This window comes from Lutjanus erythropterus, chromosome 2, assembly GCF_056507025.1.
Source record: "Lutjanus erythropterus isolate fLutEry1 chromosome 2, fLutEry1.hap2, whole genome shotgun sequence".
NCBI lineage: Eukaryota > Metazoa > Chordata > Actinopteri > Lutjaniformes > Lutjanidae > Lutjanus > Lutjanus erythropterus.
The window spans coordinates 34,201,227-34,227,612 of NC_139318.1; the positions used below are offsets into that span (position 1 = coordinate 34,201,227).

The following is a 26,386-nucleotide window of genomic DNA, read 5'->3' on the forward strand; positions in this document are numbered from 1 at the left end:
ATGATGAAATAATAATAATTATCCCATAAACATATGGGAACTGAGCAAAAATAAGCAAATTAAATAAGGTCTGAGGGGAGGCCCACAGTCCCAGACTTTGAAAACCCCTGGTATATACAGTAAAATGTTCATATCAGCACATCAAGAGATGGAAGTATGTTTAGTTGAGTACTCTCCTTAAATTCAAATTAATGATTAAGATTTAATTTGTACACCATTTGAAAGAGATTTACTTTTTACTTCACTACATTTTTTGCCAGTAAATTAAATTGTTAAGCTCCAGTTTACAGGTGTAAAATGTTACACATTCATTCATAATAATAACCTAATAATATATACATATAACATAAAATAAATATAGGACAAAACACTCTGCTTTGAATGATGTGTGCCTCATATGATTTTTCCATGAAAGAGTTTGATTAGCGTTGCATCTGCTCCTTCTGTCACTGAAAAATCCAGAACCTTTAATTATACAAATATCATTTACTTCGTAAGTTTAATCACTGGATACGTTTCATCTCCCGTTTGACTGAAACGTCTGTTCTCAGTGTTTGGTGTCACGCTTCTATATCACACTTGTATAAGTAAGTTGCATAGTGGACCAGGATTGACTTTTCAACTAGTTGTGATGTCACAAAGTCCTGCCTGTTCATACACGTTAAAACTGAGATAGTTTTGGGAAAGTGTATTGTTTAAGATGGAGAAATTACATATCCCTAAAAGTAAATTGCTTTACATTGATCCACTTACTCACAACAAGCAATTAAAACTATAGCAGTTATAGCAAAAATATTTTTTTATCTTTTCTTCTGTATTCTTTTTCCTTTCATGTGGTCCATTTTGTTCGTGTTTTGTTATAAGAAATAAAGGTTAAAAATTAAACTGAGATTTTCATAGACAAATTTGTGACAGTAGCCATCTGGTACAGTTAATATTATTGCATTACCATTTTTACTCTACAAAAGATCTGACTAAGCAACCTTTGTTTGGAAGCTACCATTTTTTTGTATCATCAGAAGACATCTGAACGAGGCCACGTGCACTGCAGCAACCAAGCAACAGGACAAATTCTGTTTTAATATTTATAGTGTAAGGTGTTGCCTGCTGGGTGTCCTGATCAACACTCTGAACACCAAACCTCATAACGATGTAATTTTCACACCTCACATGTAAACACATGAAAGCTGCTGCATGCACAGTAATCAGAGTTTTTTATAGTTTGTTTTTGGTGTGAATTTTCCCTTGAAAGGCACAACAGGGAGTTGGTGCTGCTGCTATCATCACTAGTAATGAATGCTCTCCCTAAAGCATTGTGTAGCCAAGTTTTACTGTATATTACAGGCAAAATATACAAATAACCGTGTTTACTTCTAATAGGAGATGCACAATGTACAAATAAGGACTGAATAGAAATTTATTTTGACATTTGCTCTTTACATGCAAAAAAGAAAAGAAAAAATAAATGACTGTCCCATTGCAAACAGGAAGAACAGATTTTAATCTCCTTTAAAAACTGTCTCAAGAAGAGCGTGTAGAAAATATGATCATTCAACGTCACTACAAGTTGTTGTTAAACTGGAAGCCAATTTAAGCTCAAAGATATTCCAAAACAAAGAAAAACAGACAGTTCGAAAAAAATTAAAATATTGAAGATTGTGATGCTCAAGACTGGGGAAGAGCACTGAGCTAAAAAAAAAAAAAAAGTTTCATTTTGTTCTGTTACATTACAGCTACTTATTTGTCTATTTCTCTATGAGCACTTTTGTTGATTTATGAGCATCAGAAACTTCAATAAATAAGCAAGAGGCTTTAAACTGCCTTTATGTTGTTAACCTATTTTTCATCCCACTTTTCAAAAAAAAACAAACAAACAAACAAATTACTTAAAAATGCTCAGCTAAACATGGTTTAATATATTCTACAAAGAAGAAATGTGAGCTAATCCCATACCTGCTTCATTTCTTCACTGAAGAGTGACATCAAGCCTATATTTAATAGCTGCAACCAACTGCACTCTGTCCACTAGGAGACAGCAGAGTGACAGAGATAATAAAGTCACTCTAGCATCAATTCTCAAAGCACCTGTGACTGAAAATACGACATGCTGAGGAATACATGAGGGAGGAATTAGGTTACAAAACAAATAGTCTGAACAGCCTGGGGAGCTATTAACAAAATGTTCACTACATGTAAACACTGAGCTACTGGGGACTGAGGACACAAGTTGGGAATCAACACATTGGTGACTTTATTAGATATAATGTGGGTAATGTGTCTGTGTTGGAGCTGGGTATGTAGAACTAGGTTTATCAGTCTTTAATGGGTCACAATTTCTGGAGCAGTCTAAAAATGGTGATCTTTGCTCTGGGTGATGGTTACTAGAAGTGATACGGGGTGTGGGTGACCCAGTTGGATGTCTGCTCTTTAGTGCGCTTGGCAGAGCTGTGGGTGGTGAACAGGGATTTGAAGGCCTCAGACTTCTCCTCCATGTTCTGGATGGACCTCTTGGTGCCGGAGGTTGTCGAAGGCTTTGCGTCTTTAGAGGAGCTGGAGGATCCTGAGGGCCCGGCTACAGCTGGGTGGTGAGATGTCAAATGAGGGGGGGAAACAAAAAAAGAGCAGGATGAAGACGAGAATGAAGAAAAACAACACACAGAATGAGGAAAATGAATGAGAGGAATATAATATTCATTAAAGTTAAAACCAGCATTTTCCCCTGATTTTGTCTATTTGCTTCTGTTCCAATACAGTTAAATAATTCTTTTTGTTTTGTTGAATACTTATTTTTTTGTTGTATAATAAACAAATAATTTCACTGGAGTGATATATATTCACTGAACATATGACTGGAAAACTGAACAAGAGACCAACTGGGTACTTCAGTCACCCCTTTAAACTTCTAAACACTAATCCCAATTCAAAGAATCTAAACTCCCCTTTAAGGTCCTCAATGAAGACATAACTTGATGCCCAGCTGGTTGTATGAATTATTAGATTATCTGTCTTTAATTATCTGGCAAAATTTCAGATAAAGCCTGTGTATTTTAAACAGTTCTCTTTCAGAATGACTGCCTCACTGTTTGAAGGTGATAAGCATTCCCTACAGTGATACAGACATGCTACGTTCAGCACTGATGCCATTTTCAAATTTAGAGTTTATGTCTAAATTTTAGCTTTATTTGTCTATATTTATGAGACAAAAGTGGGGTTAGCTACCTGACTGGCTGCTTTCGCCACCATTTTGTAGTGAGCTCTTCTTCGCTACATCAGTTTGTGGAGATTGTGTGTCATCTGTGGGAAGAAACAGAAGTCAGACAGTTTGATTAAGACAGAGGGCCTTCATTCAATGTTTTGTTCAAATACACAGAATAAACAATTATATAAATTAAACACAAACTGACTTGAGAATGAAGCACAAAAGGTTGCACAATAGTTTTCTCATTCATTATGAACTTTGTGTGTTTGCTTGTCAATGTCCTAAATAATATATTGCTTTGAATCAACTAGAACCTATGTATCTACATGGAGATAATTTTATTGGTTTGTAATACTTGTTTGTTCTGTATACAATGAGACAAAATCTAACAAAATCCATTACTTTTACAACCTAAAATAAGCTTTACACAAGCAGGAAAAAGCTGCACTTTGACTTTTATTGTTCCCATGTAATATGAGTAAATGTCCTGTTTCTCCACCAGTACGCTGTTCAAGTGTGCGGCAAGAGTTGAGTGTTGTCCTGCCTTACTAAACAGGAAACCACACCAATGATATCTGAGGACACATAACACTGGGGGTTCCTTATGTAAGACTCATAAACACACTGCCAGACTGCAATTAACATTTTACCTGTTCCCAAAACACCATTACAGGATTTGAATTTCTTTGCATGATGCTATATCTCTCGCTTTCTCAGAAGAAAAACAAACAAAGGTACGAGGCCTGTATGAAAAGCAGACAGCAGCTGTCCTCAGAATGAACCCTGAGCTCCATCATATCTCTCGAGATATTTTTATTTTACTGTTGGTAAAAGTCCAAACCCTGCATAAAATACATTGCCAACAACATGGTTTAAAGGTGGCTTATTTTGGGCAGCGAGAGCCAGAGCCAGAGCTTGAAAGCTGCTGTCTCACGCCAAAAACAATATATAAGCATATATCATGTAATCTGTGTGCAGATTTGAGTAAGTCCAGAGTAAATCCGGAGCATGAATTATTAACTCGAGAGCGCAAATTACTAATGTGAGATTAAGGTTGAGCAATATCAAATCTCTTCAAATTTGCTGTAACAATTAGAATGTGTGCAATTATCTGTCCAATTATCCACGTATCTGTGTAAGTGAAAGGTGTATATAAACTGTGTGTATGGTTTTTCTGATTAATATTTTTATATTTTTATTCTTTTTGTCCCTACAATGACACCTCCTGGGCTCTTGGGGAGTAATACACATACTCACATTTATGGGAAACGTATAAAACAGAGGGAATACGAAAGAAACCAAACTCTACACCTAATCCAAAACAATTCCTCTCAATCTGTCACTACATGACATATATGTTGTTTTTCAAAAATGCTTCCTAAAATGTCTTAATGTCTTAAAAGTGTGACAGAATTAATACCTATGACACAGTGAGGCTATGAAATATGACCAAGCCAGGTTGGACAACATCCCTGCAGAACCATAATAAGAGGAAATCATGTAATAGTGACATTGGTCATATCTAATGATCATGAGATGAGAGATGTCAGGATGCAGATGGCTTATCTTCTACTTTTTAGAGCACAGTGTAAAAATAGCTGCATTAGGTACAGACTGGAGTTTTTTGGGGGTTTTTTTGGTATAAAAAATACAGCAGATAATGGTGCCACATTCTAATTTAACAGAAAATTGTATTTTTCTGTCTTAGTACTGAACACACAGGTATTTAATGTGAGTTTCACGTGAGTTAAATGTTTGAATAAGCCAGCTAACTCCAATATAGCATATTCAAAACATATCCAAATGAAGAAGTAAAGGTTCTGGTGGATGTTAGCTGCTTGGTTTTGTTTATGTAAATGCAAAACAGGCTTGCATTAACAAGGTGCGTCAACCAGGCTTTGCACAAACCTTTTGATTCTGATGGTGCAGACACAGTTTCAGCTGCTTTGCTCTTCTTTGGTTTCTAGAACAGGAATGGAAATGCACTGATTACAGAACTTAAAAAAATAAACTATTTAAAATTAGTCCAAGACCAGCATTTGGTTGAAAGCATTAGTTTACAAAAATTACAGATAATAACTCACTCTAAAGAATCCAGGATAATATTTTGTTTACTCAACCCCCACCACCAACTTTATCATTTCATCACTGTAAACTGCCTGTAATTCTGTTTAATTTAAACCCACCTTAGTTTTGGCTTTGGTCCGCCTCTCTTCCATCTTCTCCCTCAGCTTCTCCACCTCCTCCTTAGACCCATTGAGCACAACAATATCCTCATCTTTAAACGGGTCCCCACACTAAAGCACAAACATGACAGACCAGATAAGAGATATTAAATGACTCACAAAGAAAAACATTTCAAATATATGTTAAGACAGTTTGCATATTTTTTTAAGACTTCATGGATTAGGGTTAGCTTGCAATGATTTAAAAACTGTTTCCCAGAATTTGTGTCATTACTGGCAGACAATCATAAAAGTGAAATTTTGTACTGTAGTGATGTGATCAGAATGTTGTTATTTATTTATTTTTACTCTGCTGTCAAAATAAATCAGTGTGAGCAAACTGTAAGCAAAACAAGTAAAAAAAAAAAAAAGAGTTAAGATCTGTGTTACATACAGGCTCTGTTTTGTCTGAAGTAATGCACAAACAGTGGAACAAACGAGACTGAGGTAAACATTAATGTAATGATTTTACCTATGGTTATGTTTGTTTGTAATAATCTACACTGAGCTTTGAGAGCCTTTGGTGGACCATATTATAATGTTTTTAAGCAGCCCTGTGGGGAATCCTACTGAGTTACTTACTTGCAGTAGAAAAAAAGAGAAGAACGTTTATGGTGCTATTTTACAACTGGCGCACAGCAGATGACATGGGTGATGCAAGCGGTATTGCCATCTTACACCAGCGCAGCTGCCATTTTCCCCACATTTACAAGTCAGCAAATAAACTTGCACAGCAACAGCAATAAAGCATCTCTACAATTATTTCCCTGTGAAGATTCTCAGTCATCCAGGTCATGGATTGTATTGTAAATGCAGACTTAAGATCACTTCCCTGGCAGCTGGATACCAACCTACACTCAAGGCAGGGACCTTAATGACTCTCATTCACAGTTCAGACAACGGAAGGGCAGGCTCATGAGTCACATGCCCCTCTAGGTGTTAACGACAACACATAGGTTTAATACCTGAACTCCCAACCAGTCAGTCAGAACTGAAGAAGCTTCTTGGATGAGAGGTGAAACGTCTTCAAGACCTCTATCAAGTCTAGTTGCCTGTGACAACCCTTGCTCTACAACTATTTTCAATAATCATGAGTAAGTAATTATTCATATAATTATAAAGCCTAACAGACCCGCAAAGTACGCCCAGGAAGGGATCACAGCTGTCAGATCTTCTTTAACAAATCAGTCAGCATGACAGCTGGCAACTAGCCTGCAACTGAAGCGTTTGTGTGTTTACTGGGATCCGGAAAAACAAGGATCAAACAGTTATGATCTATAACATACAAGATGAACAAGATGTGTTACTTAACCACAAGAACGGCCCGACCTGGGGAGAAAAAGTTATGTGTACTTCTGTCAGAGTCTGATGCTGGTTGGATATACCTGTTGGAAAGCCACTCAAAATTGCTCATAACTTCCCTCAAACCTCAAAAACACTTTCCGATTCTCTCTCTTCCACCCACAGTAGTATTAGAGGGAATCCCAGCCAATAGCCACGTCCGTGTAATCAGTGTTTTCATCTTGTTTTCCTGCCAATGCTCGCACTCCCCCAGCACACCTGCTTCTTAAAGGTGAAGCGAGCTGACTTTCTGATTGGTTCACTGCATGTTATGCCCGAAACACATGCATAAGTTAACCAAGGCACTTGGAGCAAGAGGGTAAAGGTGGATCTGCACAAACCAAGATAGGACTCCTGAATTTCCTGTCCTCTACCTTGAAACATACCATTCACAAAAATACATTTGTGGATATTTCTTAGAAAAAGCTAACCAAATTAAACCTGTCAAACCTGCAACTCGAAGTCTTCTCTTCACAGTTGAAACTGTGACTTGTTTACGACAACCACTATTAAGCTGTGCTTGAAGCTGTTGTTCTGTGAGCCGCCCATCACACAAGCTGTTGACTCTCAGAAACTTGTCTTGTGACTCTGTTGTGGCTTTGAACTCTTCCTGTCAGTTTCTCCCCGTTTCTGAGTGCCTTTTGATAGTGAAAGAAACTGTACTCATTGACACCTTGACTTTCTTCACTATTTCTCTGTAGGAAAGACCTACATTTTTAAGTGCTATGATGGTCTGTCTGTCTTCCATTGTTTATTGCCTTTTTCTCGCCGTTTTTATAGCAACACACTACTTTCTGCAGTACAATACTCTTCAAATAATGCTCATGAGGGTATGGTACCACAGTGTGTTCCAACACTACTTTTCTGCAGACAGAGGGGGTTGTAAGGAATCAAAAAAAGTTGGGACACCTGTAGGAACTGGTAGCACCGACTTTCAAGGCTTGATCAACCTCCATTGCTGCAGAACACCTTTAAGTTGTTAACCCATTTCTTGTTCCCTGAAAAAGGCCTTTTTGTATAATTCTGAAATGTACATTATTTTTCAGTTTTGGGTAGCCTTACCATTTTTTTCACCTCTGTCAGTTCACCACTTACCTTTGTACCATTTCAAGCTATTCATTGGACTGCTTGAATTTCAATAAAAAACTAGAAAAATTGGAGTGCTCTTAAACTTTTGACCGGTAGCGTAGCTCAGTGAGATTTTTTGATATGTGAGCAAGGTGAGTGACTCTTGAAGCTGCTGTGCTCTTGATAACTTCAATAGGATCCCAAAAGGCAGGTCCTTCAAACTGTGGCCTCAGGTACTGTATATCTGATATAGTCCTATCAGTGATATTTTCTGAACTATTGTTATAAAAAGTTTTGATTGTTTCATAAATAATTAATTAAGTCTTTATATTTTTGTGAAAAGCATGTTTCACATCGAACACTTAGAAGTCTAAAGTAATTGCCTAACACTGTGGTATGCTGAATGCTGGCAAATACAGTATCTTGAAGGGTGAAGGGTGTGATAATACAATGTACATTTTGAAATCTATATTATTCCCATATGGTGGTGAAGAAAACATAGCATTCATTTTGATTTGGCATGCTGTGGAGAAGGCAGGCAGCTGCAGTTCTCTACCCCTGTTTCAGGTGCTCAGGTGTAAGGAGATGTACTCCTACTTTGACTTGCAAAGCAATGTTTTGTACATCCGGTTTTACAAAATTCTTTAAAATTGTTTGTGACGTATCTACACGACAGGAATCAAATACCTGTCATTGCAAATAGTAAAATAAGTCAAGCTATTTTCACATGTAACAATGCTTCTGTTTTGACAAATAGCAATGTGTACAAAGTACTGAACATTTTTCTGAGAAAAATTTGGAATGATCAACATCCAAATCATCTCCCTGCCACATAGGTTTCCTTTTCTGTTTATTTGCATGCAAGCATTTGCTTTACTCTGAGATGAAAATCCAACTCAACACTCAGTGAAGGAGATGGAAACAGGCAAATTCAATCAGTCAGACAAAGATTGACTAATGGTATACAGGCATGCAGAAATTATTTTCTCTCTACCTGCCAAACATCCAGCCGAGATCACAACGTCTGTTCCACTGACTACTAATAAAGTTGATATGGCTTAGTTTATTGACCAGTATAGTAACAGGTATCTTACTAACCGAATGTCTGGTTGAATTAATGTACAGATTAGAGATGCACGGATCACAATTTTCTTGGCTGATTCCCTTTTCTGACTTTTCAAGGGTCTGACCTGCTGATTCCACTTTTGGCTGATTCCGATTTTCAGTCTTACAACTATAATTGACAGAATACACAAACATTTTTGTAACTTTTCTTAAATGTAACATTCAATTGGATGTTCATAATAAAACACTGACTATTAAATAACATTTACATTTCCTTCAAAACTGCTACAGGTTACAGCCAGCCCTAAATATATTATTATTCTAAGATTATGTACCAGAGGGAGCACAATCACACAAGATCTCATAGGGAACATCATTTAACATGGAAGATGATGCAAACAAACCACAGACTGCTGGGATGTAACAGTTTGCAGCAGTAAGGTTTAACAGACAAAACAGAAGCAGAAGTTAAGCAAGTCTGAACCAGTAAATGATTAAGGAGACGCATCAACACAGGTTGTTTAGTCTTCAGCCAGAACTAGTGGTGAAATTTTAACTGTCTTTCTGTGAACAGTAGTGTGCTGCTGGACAACATTTGCCTGAAGAACTAGAAAGTTTACCGTTGTTTTTTTTTTTTTTTTTTTTTTTAGGTTATTTTTTGGGCATTTTTTGCCTTTATTGACAGTGACAGCTGAAGGTATGACAGGAAAGGGGGGTGAAGAGACAGGGGATGACACGCAGCAAATGAGCCACAGGCGGGATTCGAACCGGCAGCTGCTGCAGAGGACTAACAGCCTCAACACATGGTGCGCACGCCCTACCGACTGAGCTATAGGGGCGCCCCAAGTTAAACGTTGTTTGACACCAACTTTAGCTGCTCAACTGCTCCATCTCCTTGTAGACTGTCTTTTCCTTATCCTGTTATTGGAATCTATTGCTAACTCTGACTTCATGCGAGGACGTGTCTGAGTGTGTGTGTGGCTGCAACAAGCGCTGTTGTGGCTGTGACATTACTGTCTGTGTTGCTGTGCACACGATGTGACCATCGTGCGGTGAATTTGTGTGAATTTGATGGGTAGAGTATCAGATGTGACACTAACAGTGCATCCCTACTACAATATGCAATATCTATAAATATTCAAGTTCAATATCCAAATCACAGAAGCTGCAATTTTTGATAAAGGAAAAATATGTTACAAACTGTAAAGCTATGCGTACTGACACAGCTGCAAACTGTGATGCAGAATGATCATTCCCACTAATTGTAAACTGTTGCAATGACAGTATCTCTCAAATAATCACAATATGATTTAGACCTATTTTTAATTACTCTTTTAAACTTCTTCAACAGGAATTTCCCTTATAAACAGAAACCAGTAATGGACCATATTCACAAACAGTGCGTACGCACAGATTTGTGCTTAAACCATACTTGCGAACTTTTAGACACAAATTTGGGATTCATCAATGTCTTCTTACCTGACTTTGTTCATACTCTGCGTACAAATTTAGAACTGCCTCAGACCATTCATACACACAAAAGATGGCAGCCTGGCTGTCTTAGAAAATGTTGAAACACACTTTTTAACTAAATGTAAAGCATATCAAAACCACACAAAAAGCTTTAATAGAGGTCTTGGAAGTGTTTTTATGGTTGATTTATTTTATATTATTTTAGTTTCCTTGTTTTTAGGATTTTATGATGAATGTCATGATTATCTGTTTTTATGTTTGGCATTTTTGTTACATTTAATGAATGTATTGTGCTAGATTATTTAGCTATTTATTATCATCATCATCATCATCATCATCATCATCATCATCATCATCGGGTTAGTCTTTGCTGCATGTCGTCACTTTTACATTCCATTTTTGATCCCACTTAGATATTTCCGGTAACTGCAGTGAGTCTCTCATCTTGGGCTGACAGATCAGGTGCACCTTGTTCTCCTTGTTCTTGTCCTTGTTGTAGTCCATTTTTTCTTTTTTATGCATCAACTTCAATGTCAAACCATCAAACCATGCTAGTTAAAACCTAGTAAATCAGATATGAATAGAATATTATTTCCTGATTGTTTCACAGTGGTTAACCTCTTAGCACAAATATACACCGCATTGCACTGCAACAACACCTATATCCGGCTGAATGTGAACTTGTAACAACTTCACCGCTTTCTCTAGGATGTTTGTCTATGCAAACATATTTCCTTGGAAATAAGAGGGCATGTCAGTATGCAGACTGCAGACAGCCGTACAAACCTGTTTAGAATGATTATGATTCATAAACATATGCACAGTTGTAAGACCAAACTTGGCTGGTGTGCATGTTTCATGAATCAGACGGTGACTTTGCATTATTTTGTGCACACAGTGAGACATTTCTATACACAAGAAACCAAAAAATATGCAAAATAAACCTTTTGCAAACAAGAGAATACTTTGCTCCACTAAATCAAAAGAGAACAAGTTCGTTGCAGAACTGAATTGTGATGGGTCATTCACATGAACTGAAGTGGTCAAGAGTTGATTTATGAATAATGGTTTACTAACTGTTTACAAAAGAGAACACAGCAGTGGGTCAAGGCACCTCATCATTAAACTTTTGCTTCCTGGACAGGCTAACCTCAAAATTAACAGCCAAAATTCTCTACATAATAATCTTGTTTATTAACCAAAAATTAGACTCACATGACCAGCATGCCTACTTCAAAGAAAGGGGAAAACACACTCATTCCCAAACACATATATTAAACCCCTGAGTAACCAGCAGGGGATCCATTGTGTTGCCGTAATGCAGGCTCAGTGGGTGTGAACTGTGGCCATGTGCTCTGTTCAACACAAGAGGGATAAGCTCAGGAGCTGACCAAGCAGCAAACAAATTCTGTGGCTGCTGCTCTGAAGTCAATCACTCTGCTGTTGCTATTACCGCAATTGACACAGGCTGCTGGTGGGCTGAGCATCTTATCAAGTCAGGAAGAACTTTGCTTTAGCAATACACCAGCTCTTTCACAAGACAACAGGAAGGTGAACAAGACAGAGACAGCACTCAGTCGAGAGACTGTGGATAATTCAATATGTGCACATCTAACTGGGCAGATGAAGTGGATTTAAAACCCATTTGAGAGGAGAAAAGAAGAAAGGACCCCGTGGTAAAGCAGTTTTACAGAAAAATAATGGCAAGCAAGCGGACAAAAAAAGAAAGATGCAACGCACCAGTGAGTAACAAACTGTATGAGGGAGGAGAGTGGAAAAAACCTTAGGGAGTGGGAGTGTGTGCGTGAGTGTGTGTGTGTGTCAGAGACTGAGATGTGAGTGTGTTAGTGAGAATCAGGTGTGTGCGTGGGTGTTACTGTTGGTAACCAGGCAGGGATAGGCCTTCTCTCATGGGGATGTGGGGGGAGTGACTTAATCAGTGATGAATACAACTAGAGGAAAAAAAAAAACATATAAGCAAAGCCCTCTGTCTCACTCTGACAGGGTCTCAAGCTCAGAGAGCACAGCCTCCCAGGTCACTCGCTGCCAAAAACAACGAAGCGATCCTGACGACCAAATTTAGTTCAAACATATAACTGCCCCTGCTGCTGTTGTTCCTGTTGTTGCTGATGATGGCGCCAATGGAAAAGACTTGTGCTCTTCGCTGGACTCTGGATGAACTGTAGTAATGAGCTCTCAGCAGTCATTGAGATAACAATGATCAGAACAGGCGCTGAGGTCCAATTTTCTGCTTCTTCACCATAACAACTACAGACTGAACTGCCTCAAAGGTAACTAACTCACCTTGCATTGTCTTTACACACTTTATCTGTGTTTGTCTTCATACTTTGTTTTGCATTGATATAAGCTTTAGATGTCTGATCTAGACAGCAAACATAGACATAAAAGATAAGATATAATCCAACATGAATGTTTGAAATGTGAAATGATTACTGCCTCAGCAACAGACCAAAAATTTTCTGACAGAGAAAAAAAACACCCCTAAATAAAAACACTAGTAACAATCAAGCAGCAAGCTATTTATTATTTAGGCGCTCAGTCATAGTGGTTTTCCCTGCCGGGAAATCTTGACTAATTAGGAAGATGAGAAGCAATTCCATAGAAGCCTCCGCGGATATCTGTATATATGGTGCTGGTCTCAACAAAAACACAGCTTTAACAGGAGGACTCGAGTGAGGAGGCTTCACTGACATGGGATTAAGAAATGACCTCAGGGATATCCTTTTCTGTCCTGAAGAGGGTACCTGGTGTAGAGCTGGCGTGATTCATTTTTTCTCTAATTCTCTCTAATGTGCTCATTAAAGACTTATCTGCATTGACATGAGACCACCAACTCACTGGTTCACCTGATATTAACTTGTTGTATCCTGCATTGTGTTTCATTTAACTGTTTAAAGCTGCGTAATATTGAGTAAAATTAGGACTAGGGCTGCAAATTTTCTGGTTGAATATGTTAACACTCAATAATCAATAATCATTCATATTTAATCAGATACAAAACACATATTTTTTAAGTTTAAATGCTAATTTAACAATCCTAGCACACATTAGTTATGTAAACTATTACTTTTTGAAGCACAAACAATTTAAACAAACAGAATAATATAACAATAAGGCTCTCGCTCGAAACAGCTGCTCTTGCCCACCTGCCCTCGATCAACAATGGATAAAAATAGGGATGTTAATCATTAATTGCAAAAACACAGGCAATAAATCCAGTAACACTGTCACTATTACCATTACCCATATCAGTTCATTTAATAACTGGTCTGTTCTGGTCTTCATGGGTGGAAACTGCCAGAAATTACTGGCTACAGTGCCCACAGAATGTATTACATTAAGAAAATGATCATAAATAGGCCTGATTTATGTGGGGTATTTGTTTATGGACGTCAATATCATAAGTACCCAACATAGCCTAAACCGTCATCCAAAGTGTTAGTCTTTTCAATACAAAAAAATACCTTTATATCGACCGTGTCAGTCGATTTGAAGGACACAAACAGAAACAGCAGACACAGATGTCCACATGAGCTCAGCCTATTTTGTTTTACACAATATGCAAATTAACTAAGTTTCATAAATAATCACATAATTTGTAATTTTCTTCATACCAACTTGTGAGAAAAAATAAGTTAAGGTTTTGCTATGATACCAAACGGTAATTTATTTTTGGAGTCCCTAGGGACCCCAGTTAGCACTACCTGTATGTTTATTATGTTGGGAGGATGAGGACAAAGGCTGTGCAAATAATTGCAATTGCAATAGAATCGTAATATGCCCAAGGGCAATATCCAAGACACAGAACCAGAACAAAATCTCAGGTTTTTGAAAAAGGCAAAATGTGTGAGACAACAGTATTATAACAAGGTACTGTAGTGCTGCACAGATGACCTGGCCTAAAAGTCTTGCTCTCCAGATGAATGAAAACACATCTGTTTGGTACAGACCTCAGCAAATATCAAATCATCATGCTTTTAATTGTTTTTATTTTTCAGTGAACATGAAAACCATGATAGAATAAATATCTTCCCTAGTAACAGTGAATCAAATTCTGCCAAAATGTATCTCTCAAAATACTTTTTTTTCCACCATATTGTGCACTCTCCAGCCAGTCTGAAACCTTTTGGGTATCCTCATATCTAATGTTGTTTTTTACTTCAGGTTATCTGTTGCACCGTGTACTTAGAGCTCCTGAAGAATTCCTGAGTTTTCAGATGATCCGCCAAGACATGATCAGTGAGTCTCTACAGCATGTTTCAATTAAAGCTGCTATTGCTTTCTTTACTGCTAATAATCTTTTGTAATAATGATTGTTTTTCAGTGAATATACATTCATGAAAAGAAGTGCTTAATCTATGAAACAATCAGACATAGCCATTCACAATTATCCACAGTTTTATCTCAAGCCGTTCTTATTTTGTCTGCAAAATGCAATGGCTAATTTCCTAATAATATTAGACATAAGACAGCAAAGTATAACCATCAATTTTTGGTTATTTTTATGTGATAACTGATTTGTTATCAAAATTATAACTAATACATTTTCTTTTGATCCACTACTTGATCAACTAGCTGATCAAAATAGCACTAGTTTTAATTCATGATCCCAGCAGAAATTTAAATATTTTGGACAAAAATTTCCATGCTTCCACTGCATTTAAAAGGTTTATTTAAGTACTCTATAATTTTACTCTACCTTTTCTACAGTTTCTTTTTATTGGTTTTGTTTAGTATCAAAAATCAGACTGAGTAAAGTTAAAATTTATACACTTCAGAAATACTACTTTTAAATATTGTTGCAGAAAAATGCTAAATGAAAGATGCTCTACCAGTTATACATCACATCTCAGACAACATGAATAGACTAAATTCAGTACACTAAACTACATTTCTTGAGCTAAAAACTGGCTTCATCAATTAGCGCTAACCTACATATTTAACCCTATTTAATATCCCTCAGAGGCTCAGGACCCTACTGCAAATAACCAATCTGGATGTCTTTATTACAGGAATTTCATCTGTGGTGGTGCTGTCTGGATAGAGTGAAGCAGGGCTATTATGTGCCAGCTTGAAGGGACAAAATGCAGCTTCCTGTTGTGCCTGGGGATGAGTATTATCATCTGTTCATTCATTTACCTGAGGGCCAAGATGCCAACTGAGCCAAAGCCCCTAGAGTCTAAAAGTTGCAGGCCCTTTTCCACTGAATGTAAAGCTTTTCTTCCCGGCATGGAGGAGGGAATAAAGAGGTACCATCGTCGCGACTGTCAGGTATGTTGGAAAGGTTTTCGTTTTGCTTTGTTTTTTATATTTATACACATTTTTTACTGAATTTCTAAAATCTAACTTGCAAACAGTGCAGTGGAGCGAGACTCACCACTTGGGAGGATACAATTTTAAAATAATGATCTCCATAGATCTACTGAATAAAAACCAGTCATATATCTGGTCATTATGTCTGAAAACGGAGGATCACATGAAAAAAATTAGTGGTAGCAACATGCTAAAAACAAACGTGAAATAGTCCATAGGGATGTAACAATATATTGAATATTGCAATATAAAAATGTCTCAATACCATACTGAACTGTGACAATATTTACCGGGATACTACATGGTTAAATAGAAGAGTGCACTCCAAAAATATGTTCAGTGACGTCACCGTGACCAAGACCTTGACCACCAAAATCTGATCAGTTCATCCCTGAATACAAGTAGACACTTGAACGAAATTTGAAGAATTCCCATCCAAGCATTCCTTCACAAAAACAGGACAGACATGAGGTTGTGGTCACCTTATGGAGAAGCTAAAGATCCATTGATTATACACTCATGCAAACGTTCTCATCATCCCCTCCAGGCTTACAGCTAGCGGGGACAATGAAGTACAATGAAGTGACGTCACCGTGACCAAGACCTTGACCACCAAAATCTGATCAGTTCATCCCTGAATACAAGTAGACGCTTGAACCAAATTTGAAGAATTCCCATCCAAGCATTCCTTCACAAAAACAGGACAGACATGAGGTTGTGGTCACCTTATGGAGAAGCTAAAGATCCATTGATTATACACTCATGCAAGCGTTCTCATCATCCCCTCCAAGCTTACAGCTAGCGGGGACAATGAAGTACTCTATTGGTATGAATATGACTTAAAAGGTACTGGTGCTGTAATTTTTTTAAATTATACCCAGCACAAAGTGTTAATATATCATATTTTCTGTCTACAGGTGGAAAACTATATTTTGAACAGTCGCCTGCAGTGTTCCAATTTGACCAGGGACCTACACTTCATCACAAGACCTCTGAGCCCTGAGGAGGAGGACTACCCTTTAGCGTTTATTGTGACTGTTCACAAGGAGCTGGAGCTTTTTGTGCGCCTCTTTCGGGCCATTTACATGCCACAAAATGTCTACTGCATCCATGTAGACGCTAAGGCTCCACAGGAGTACCATGTAGCTGTACAGAAGTTAGTCAGCTGCTTTACAAACACATTTCTCACGAGCCACAGCGAAACAGTGACCTACGCTGGGTTTTCCCGCCTGCAAGCAGATCTGAACTGCATGAAGGATCTAGCAAAGTCCAACATAGGCTGGAGGAAGGTGGTGAATCTCTGTGGACAAGATTTCCCCATCAAGAGCAACCTGGAACTGGTGCAGTACTTGCAAAGTAAAGAGTGGAAGGACAGGAACATGACGCCTGGAATCAAGCAGCCAGTGTATATGAGGCACAGAACAGAGCTCCAGTACAGAGAGATCACTGGGTCACATGTAGCTCTAAAAGGAAAGGGACTAAAGAAAGGTCCTCCTCCACACAATCTGCAACTTTATTTTGGAACAGCCTACTATGCTCTCACAAGGAATTTTGTAAACTTTGTTCTGAAAAGTCGAATAGCCCACGACCTCTTGGAGTGGTCCAAAGACACGTTCAGTCCGGATGAGCACTACTGGGTGACACTCAACCACATCAAAGGTAAAATTCCTGCTTTAAACCCACTGGACACCCAAACCCACAATAGCCTTCTAATGTTATTCAGGGTCTTTCTTGTGCACCTACTAGTAAGCATTTAAAAAGTATTAGAAATTAGTTTAATTGAAATTAGAAATTTTATCATTTAAGTTTTTGTACACTTTCCAGATATTGGGTTTGAATTGAGCATGCTTATACTCAGACATTTATTACAATTAATTCTTCAAACCAATCCTATAAACAAAACCTCTTAATCTCTCACTTAATCTGCCTCTTTGGCTCTGAGTGAAACTCAACAACTGCCAACTAAAGCTGCAATAATGATGTTTAAACAAAAGGGGATGTAAGATTCAGGAACACAATTGATGCAACACGGCCAAATAGCACAAAATATCCTTTACTAACTGTTTAAGATAAGATGTTCCTTTATTTGTCCCACAACGGGGAAGTTTATGGTGTCACAGAAGCAAAGTGGACAGTAAAAATGTAAACAAGCGTCAATAAAAAAATAATTTAAAAAAAAGGAACACTATAAACAGGCAAAATATAAAAATAGAAACACTATAAACAGGCGAAATATAAAAACAGAAACAATGTAAACAGGAGAAATATAAAAAGAGGAACAGTGTATACAATGTAAGGAGACTCAGCGGTTGAACAGAGGGAATATTCATACTGTACATAGAATGATGATAATACACCTGATTATCTCACACTGAAATTAGGAATTCACCTGAGTGTAATACTGATATTGCACACTGAATGATAATACACCTGATAAAAGTATTGAATATTGTACATTGAAATTAAGAATCAAAAATTCACCTGTGTGAATTATTGCACAGTATGAGGTGACAGTACACCTGAAAATAAGTACTAATATTGCACAACTGGTGTACATGGTAGTCCAGACCAATTGTCAGTTTTGGTGAGTATGTGATCTACTGGGAGTGGTGCTGGTTGTACAGACTGACAGCTGCAGGAAGGAAGGACCTGTGATAGCACTCCTTCACACACTTGGGGTGACTCACTGACTCTTAGACTGTGCGTTTAGGGCACAGGTCAGGATGTCAAGCTGTGTGATCTAAAGCAACGTGATGGTAAGGAGGAAGACGTGTTTAATTCCCTTTTCAAGAGGAAAAATGGCAAATTTCTGCATGAGACAAATTTTTCTGACAAAGTTACTGATCGTTCACCAAGTTACATGCTTAAACTGACCTTAAAGTGAGCCACAGCATGGCTGAAAATATCACATTATAGCACGGGCACATTAGGAAAATGCCAAATGTGACAGCATTTAAATACTGCAGAAATTGCAAAAAATGTTTTTATGTAATACTACATACTTGAAAAGATGGCATTCTTGTTTGCTTTAGGTAATGCATTTTCCTTTTTTATCACATACCGTACACAGGAAACACATATATTGCTCATAATGTTGAGGATTCATAGCTATACTGATCATGAGTAATATTATAACAGGAGGCCCCTGCTCTTCCCCTCCACTCCCAACAAATTTACACTGCCTTGGTTTTGTAAAGTGCAATTTCTCATACTTGAGTCACGCTTGACTCAAGTCTCAAGAGGTCAAATGTGGCAAATTGAATGGACGGTTTTCTTCGCACACCAAATAACAAACCTGTCAGCTATTAGGAAATCCTGCCATTGATCTATACCAAGGAACTGACCTATAAAGTGAAATTAGTCCCCAAGTGCTCCTAAAGGTGGTGGTTAAAATGCAGTGGGCCTTTTCCCCTAAGGCAAATCAATAAAGTGTAACAAACTATGTTTTTCTGGCAACATATCTGTCCTCAGGTGGCAATAAGGCCTGCCCTTAATCTACACCTTATGGCTTTTGTATTAAATACTCACAGACTTTAACTGATATCAATAGTGATATTGATCATTTTGCCAAGACATAATCAATTCCTTAACAATCCTTGTAATTTCTCCTTTATATAGGATTTCAGGTGTGAAAGACTAAAATAAATATACTTCAGGGGACAGTTCTGTTTTCTCTTTCTTTAACCTTGTATTTACATTTGCTGTATTTACAGTAAACTTGTATCTGTTGTAATAAATACTAGATTTAATTTGGAAGGCTTTCATAGAAAGACTTAGGGGCATGGCTGTGCACTGCTCTTAATTGGAGGTGGGACTGTTAGAAAGCGCCACACTTGAAAAATTACTTGGACAAGCTGCACAAAAATGATATTTCTGCTTTATTGGTTTTAGTTTAAGAACAAATAACAAAGGTCAATAGGATGAGGCATTTACGGCTGGTTTGCCAAATGCGTCTGCTAAACTCACCCACATCTGATAAAGAGCGGCACACACCTGCTTCGCTACGCTTTTCTATGGAAAACATCCGGGACAGTCTCCCACACAGGATATGACAGTTCCAGGGCTGAGTAAATCCTTATAATTCAGTTAGGTAGCAGAATCATAATTCATTTTGTCTGGTTATGTGTTTGAAGGAGCTCCAGGCAGCCACATAGATGGAGGTTGGGCAGGAGCTATCCGAGCAATCAAGTGGAGGGATCAAGAAGGAGGGCAACACAACGGCTGTAAAGGTACAGTAGAGACGTACATGCAAAATAATGAGCTACTATTTTATGTAATAGAATTTCTTCACCACATAGATTATGTGATTAAACTAGTCCTGTTCAACTTGTTGTATTGTTCATTCTTGATACTACAGAAATGTCATTGCAGCATTTAGAATCAGTCATGTATTTCACAAACAAATTGTTGCTGCCAAGTAGATTTTTGCCAGCACACTACTACATACACAAATGAGTACTAATCAGTACTTTTCTGTTGACATTTATTATACCTTATACCTTATATCAGTACTATGAAATTAAAATATCCTGTTCCTTACTTTTTGTCTTCAGTTTGCCTCTGTGGCTCCAGAAGGGATTTCAGAGGCAATTACTGCCTAGGGCAACTCAAGATTTACTCAACAAAAGATGATAAGAGAGCTGATATGAGGATTTACCTGACATCATGTACTCTCAAAGAGGTTTAGTCTGTCTGTGTTTCATATGACCTTTTACAGGTTAAAGATAAGATTTCTTTATGTAACAATAAAATGCACTCATTTAACTATCTAGCATCACTGGAGGAGTACATAAAACACAACAGGCCTAACATCTAATACTCATGTAATGGACAAGACCAAAGTTGTTTTTTTGTTCTTTTTCCAGGGCGTTACGTGCGAGATATCTGCATCTATGGAGTGAAAGACCTGCCATGGATCACCAAGAAGAACAGTATGTTTGCCAATAAGTTCGAGAGTAAAACCTTTCCAGAGGCACTAGACTGCCTGGAGCAGTGGCACAGGAACAAGGTGTTGAACCAGGCAACTGTTCCCATAGAGCCGTCATGGCTGCTGGCCACACACGGCAACTCAAGTAGCAGCTATTTCAACAGCAGTGCTGGAGCATGATATCTTTGTTGGTATCATCAACAACAGTTGGACTACATGCAGTTCAGATTTTTTGCACTTGTTCAGTGTCTGAATGTCAGAAATGACCTGAGAGCGGCAGGATGATGCACTGTGCACTTCCAGACTCTGTAGCGCGTCTTCTGTTCAAAGATGTGTTTGTCTATTTATGAAACTGTAAGATGGCTGTTCTTTTTGACAATCAGAGGACAGTGTATATGCCAGATGACTAAAATATCTTTACAGTAAACCAGTGCAGTTAAAGCAAAAGTACAATCCTATCCTATTTAAAAAAAACAAAGATTTGAAAAAACTGCCCCACATAAAGTATTAAATAAACTATTGAATATGCATTTAATATCGCTTAATTTAATTACATATTTTAATTTATTTAAATGTTTAATATTGTTCTATGTGGTCAATTTAATTTTGTTTATAAAACTACTGTCTGTGCTTTTGTGTTTAAGGAATTATTGGGAAGTAGCAGGCCTAAACAAATAAAGTCAGTGATGAAAAACGTTTCCCTACCATTTTCCCTTTTTAAGACAAGATCAAGAGTCTATATCCAGATGGTGAACACTGATATGCTAACATGCTCAAAATTTGTATTTTCCACAGCACTTTTATTGGCAGATCAATTTTATAAATGTCCAAGAACTGCTTATTCTAATCAGTTTAGGTAAACTTCAGACCTCTTACACACATAATCAAGGCATAGAAACCTGCAGGATTCTCATGGGACTCTTGCAGGATGGCAGTGAATTTTGCTATTCATCATGGGAGTGGCTGGCTGGCTGCAGCCGCCTAACCAGTGGATGATGTGTGTGGACTGTGGACTGATTGGAACTGGATGGGACGGTGTCATTCTTCTAGGATTGGGATGGAACAGGAGTATTTTTGTGGGAGTGGGACAGGATCAAAGTGAAAATCCACTCCTGTGTCACAAGGATGAATTAAAAACCAGGACGTCCGCTGTGAAGGGTTACTAAATACATTAATGGAAAAAAGCTGAATTCACCTTTGAAAAGAACAGGAAGAGAGACAGACAGATGCCCTATCTCAATGTCAGGCCTATCACCTAGGCTCTGAGCTTATCAGAGTATTCAAGCCTAGGCCTGTCCAGCAGTTTACAATTACAAGTGTCATTTCATATTACAGATTACTAAGACAGATGCAAAGGTGTCCCTCTAAATGCAATGAAAGATAAAAACTACAATTGTTTACACTTTTTAGAGCACTGGTACAAAAAAAAATCTTATGACTCACATTCACTGAATGTACCAACAACTGTCTACATTATGCCAGCCAAAAGTGAGATTTAATAAGAAGCAGGGAAAGTCATGAACTTATAGACTGCCAAATAAGCATATCTTAGCAAACATCTCTGCACAGTGAGTCAGTTTCCCACAAGAAGCACTGTAACATTTCTAATGGTCTCCGTCCCTATTTCTGGCAAAGTCAAACAACTGAACTTTGCCAAGATGCTTTTACTTCCACAGAAACAATAGCAGTGACTGGACATTATCTGCTTCCTGCTACCTTATAATAGACTGCTCATGAGAATTCATGGTCAGTAGTTTTAAAGGTACTTAAAAATAACAGGTCAGGACCCAAAGAGGCCTTCTGCTTCTGCAAGATTCCCATGTGGCTGCATTTGGATCACTGTCAGAAACAGCTCCAAGAGGGGAACAGTAAAGTCTACAGATGGCTATAGACACTTGGTGAAAAACAGTCAAAACTGTAATGTCTTCAGGTTAGCTGGGTCTGTTTCCATTTTAAATGACAATGAAATAAAACCAAACTATACCTACTAACAAAAGGGGCACTGGAAAATGTATGTATAAACAATTTCCCAAACATTTGCCAAAAATATAAAATAATCACACATCAAAACAGGGTCAAACTGGAGTGGGTTGCATGCTTCTTTCTCAGTCGTAAAGGACTTTGCAGGCATGTGCAGACTGTAGTGGCTCTATTGACTCAATTAGTCCTTATCCTTCTGGACCAAATAAACAAAAAGTAAAATGTTAAGTAAATGTTTGGTCAACACAATGTCCCAGTAAAATAAATTAATAACTTAACAATCTCTATTGTACAGTATTTTATGTTGTATTGGGTTCCCCATACACACTTAGAAGGGGAGAATGAAACAAAGTGTTTCCAGTCTGCAAGTTCACCACTAGATGCCACTAAATGCTACACACTGGAACCTTAACAGCATGCCTTAGATTGTTAACACACATTATTATCCACAGACTGTGCATTTATCGACCCTGATAACAAGGCTGCACATTTACAATGCATTAGCAGTGATAGAACTCTGCATGTGAATGAAATAAGCAGACTCTCTGCTAAACACTAAGAGGTCTGCAATTGAGAGCAGGTTAATTTAAGGAAATATTAAGATTTAAGTCTTTTAAGGAAATGAAAAAAATGTTGGAATAAAGGGACTGCAAAAATAATATGAAACATTGCTGACCTTGTGGCAGATTTCTGTCTTGACCTCCTTCATGGCCCGATCAGAAAACACACAGCCGCAGGTCTGCAGGTAACAGAACCTGAAAATACAAACATTGGACTGAATCTTTTTTCCTTTAACCTTTTGAGCTCTTTATTGTACAAAGTGAACTGTTAGTACCTCTATAGCATATGAGGTAGGGTTAAAAAAAATTATCTATTAAAATAGATTTTCCCTTGCCTGGTCTGATAACAATCCATAAAGTCCCAAAATCAATCTTTTGATATAGATCTTTTATCCTGCAGATGTGTGGTACTGCCTGCAGATTTAAACCTGTTAGCAAGCTGTCATAGCACAAGATCTTTTGGTGCAAGATTTCACTAATTTTAGTCTGTTGGTCAGGTCATGTTTAATGAAAAGTACACGATTATTGTAGCTACTTTGGGGTCAATTCTTAATGTAAACATTCATATTCTTAATAATGCACCAGGTTAGAGGGTTCCTAGTACAATTTACAGCAAAGGTTCTCTGAAAATATCTTTCATATCGAAGCAAAATTGGTATTGTAACTGAAATATCTCTTACCAAATTGAAATCAAATTGAACTGAATCATGAATCAAATTAAATCGGCACTTTTCTGAATCTAATCGATTTGGGAAAACTGAATCGATACCCAGCCCTAATATGAGGTGCATTTTTCTAACCTTGTTTAATCTAAGTACTATGATGACATGTAATATTGGTATAGAGAACAGTTTTGTATATTTTTGCAACATTATTCATATATTGAACACATCTTGAATTTTAATAACATAATGGGATCAACACTGAGTCTGCCAAAACTCTAGTGAGTCTTGAATCTTACCTGATAGATAAGTACTAAACTACAGTAAACTGGATGCACCAAGTTGATCCCTAAATCAAATCAGTAAGTTTTCTTCATTATACTTGATTTACTATACTTGACACAGTGAAGAACCAGCCTCTTTATAATTTACAGTATTGGTGTTGGTTGTGGACCCTTTACTTGTTGTTTGTTACCTGTGCTTGCCATTCATCTCCAACCCAACAACAGGACAAATGAACATGCCGCAGTGGATGTCCTCGTATCTGTCTCCTTTAGCATTTCTTCTCTCTCCCTCCCATTCAGGGTTATCAGTCAAGTTCAGTTCCTTTATATCCTGCACAGGGAGTACATGAATAAAACACTTTTAGACTTAGACTTTTTAAATAAGCAATATTTTTCACCTCATTTTTAAAAGCTGGGGAAATATACATTTTTATCAAGAGTAGAAAACTTCGGTGTTAACATACCTTGATCCCACGGATGTGAACTACAGCCTCAGTGTTGGGTCTCTCAGCAGACTTATCCAGGAGGTATTCAATGATAGCATCTTTGTTATAAAGCCTGAAGCACAACATGGACCACACCACTTACTGAGCTGTATTAAGTAAATGTTTAAAATTTGATGGACTGACTGAGTATGACATGCTCAACAGTTTATGAGTTACTGCACTATTAAACACAAGTCTGTGACTCAATACAACATGTTTATTCAGTGTCACATTATCAAGCCACCCAGTCTTCATAATTGTGCCTAAGCTATTTTTCTCTGCTTGACAATGAACAAACAGAAAACTCTCACCTTCCCAGTTCACAGGCAACAATGGGGCGTTTCAGTTTCTCCTGGCTCAAGGCACAGTATTTCCATTTGGCAGCCAACTCTGCATTTTTATCAACCTGGAAACATGAGCAAATATGTAAGAGCGAACCATAGACATAATAAAGAAGTAAATCATATCTATCAGCTTTAGTCTCTGATGACTGATGGGTCCTCATCCTCCCAATATAATGAACATATAAGAACTACCAACAATAAATAAATCACCATCATAGCAAAATGTTAAATTATTTCTTCTCACTTCAGTAGTTCTAACAACAATAAGATTACTTTAATAGTAAGAAAAGTATAAATTACGTAATTATTTGAGGAAAGTTTTTGTTAATTTGCATATTGTATAAAGCAAAAATAGACAGAGACAGAGTCTGTCTCCTTCCAAATGATTGACCCCCTAGCCCCCTGACAGAGTGACACTCCGCCCCTGCAAAAAGCACTAGGCTAATTGAGGCAGAAAACATTTATATGAAGTCATTGGGGAACAAAATGATTTAAAAAGGCGTAAAACAATAGTAATCGTAATGATGGAATAAACGTATACCTGTGAGGTATGCGGAGACCCCAGTCGTTAAGATGAAGACGTAGAATTAACGTTTATTTATGTAGCTAGGCTAATTCCTCAAAGCTAACATTAGCTAACTAGCTAGCTAGCTATGGAGTAGTTAACCAAATTACCCTACGTATACAAAATACGACACAAGTACGACTTTTATAAGTAAATAACACAACTAAAAATGAATGTAGTTATTTGACACTTTATAGCTTTCAAGACATACGATATAAGCCACGAGCTAATAACACTGTGCACGTCTACTAGCCTAGCTGGCTGACGCTTAGCAGCCTACTGTCAGCTTTAGCAATCGTTGCTAGTAGATAAAATTTGAAACGGAGAAGAAAAAAGACGTAATTTTAACGCACCTTCTCGACTTTTTTAGGACCTTTCACCAGCTCGTGTCTTTTGGGAATCGTGCCTCCATCACATCCCATCTTGAAACCTCACTTGTAACGTTTAATTACCCAGTTAGCTTACTGTGGACAAAGCTGCTAGCAGGCAGGAAGTTATCAAGTTGTAAACAAACAACGAGAGCTCGGCAGAGGGGTCGTGTCTAGATGGGACCTCCAGACCCGTGAAAGATCTCGCGAGAATAGTTATTTTAACCCAAACCGCGATCTTTCTCTAACCCTAACCAATTTTTTTCGTCCATAAACCTAAATATATCTTAACCACAGCGCCTAAACATTATAAAACACAATAATTTGGTACAACGTATAAAGACAACGCTTACAAATCTCGCGAGAGATTAGCAACTGTAGGGTTCTCATCAAGACAGGACCCTGTAAAACTCGCGGGATGAGCGAATCATTTGATTGCGCCCCCAAGTGGCTGAACAAGCAAAGTTTTAAACTCGACTTATGTATTTTGTAGCCTCCGCCACAAC

The 26,386-nt window shown here is 37.7% G+C and overlaps 2 protein-coding genes across 3 annotated transcripts; one reads left to right on the forward strand and one right to left on the reverse strand.

Annotated features, from left to right (window-relative positions):
- Positions 1-2,227: 2,227 nt before the first annotated feature.
- On the reverse strand, positions 2,228-26,029 carry rtf2 (replication termination factor 2). The gene is made up of 9 exons (XM_084737865.1): positions 25,866-26,029; positions 24,915-25,009; positions 24,583-24,676; positions 24,310-24,449; positions 23,289-23,367; positions 5,386-5,496; positions 5,108-5,162; positions 3,220-3,294; positions 2,228-2,578 (listed from the first exon to the last, which is right to left on the reverse strand). The coding sequence occupies exons 1-9, from the start codon at positions 25,932-25,934 to the stop codon at positions 2,382-2,384; spliced, it is 915 nt and encodes a 304-aa protein (XP_084593991.1). The 5' UTR covers positions 25,935-26,029; the 3' UTR covers positions 2,228-2,381.
- gcnt7 (glucosaminyl (N-acetyl) transferase family member 7) lies at positions 11,504-21,104 on the forward strand. Of its 2 annotated transcripts, XM_084737846.1 has the most exons (7): positions 11,504-12,113; positions 12,376-12,662; positions 14,557-14,631; positions 15,405-15,663; positions 16,623-17,364; positions 19,839-19,934; positions 20,571-21,104. In XM_084737846.1, the coding sequence occupies exons 4-7, from the start codon at positions 15,454-15,456 to the stop codon at positions 20,810-20,812; spliced, it is 1,290 nt and encodes a 429-aa protein (XP_084593972.1). In that variant the 5' UTR covers positions 11,504-12,113; positions 12,376-12,662; positions 14,557-14,631; positions 15,405-15,453; the 3' UTR covers positions 20,813-21,104. The 2 variants fall into 2 exon arrangements, with proteins under 2 accessions (XP_084593972.1, XP_084593982.1); XM_084737856.1 differs by having other exon boundaries at positions 11,504-12,662.
- Positions 26,030-26,386: the final 357 nt, after the last annotated feature.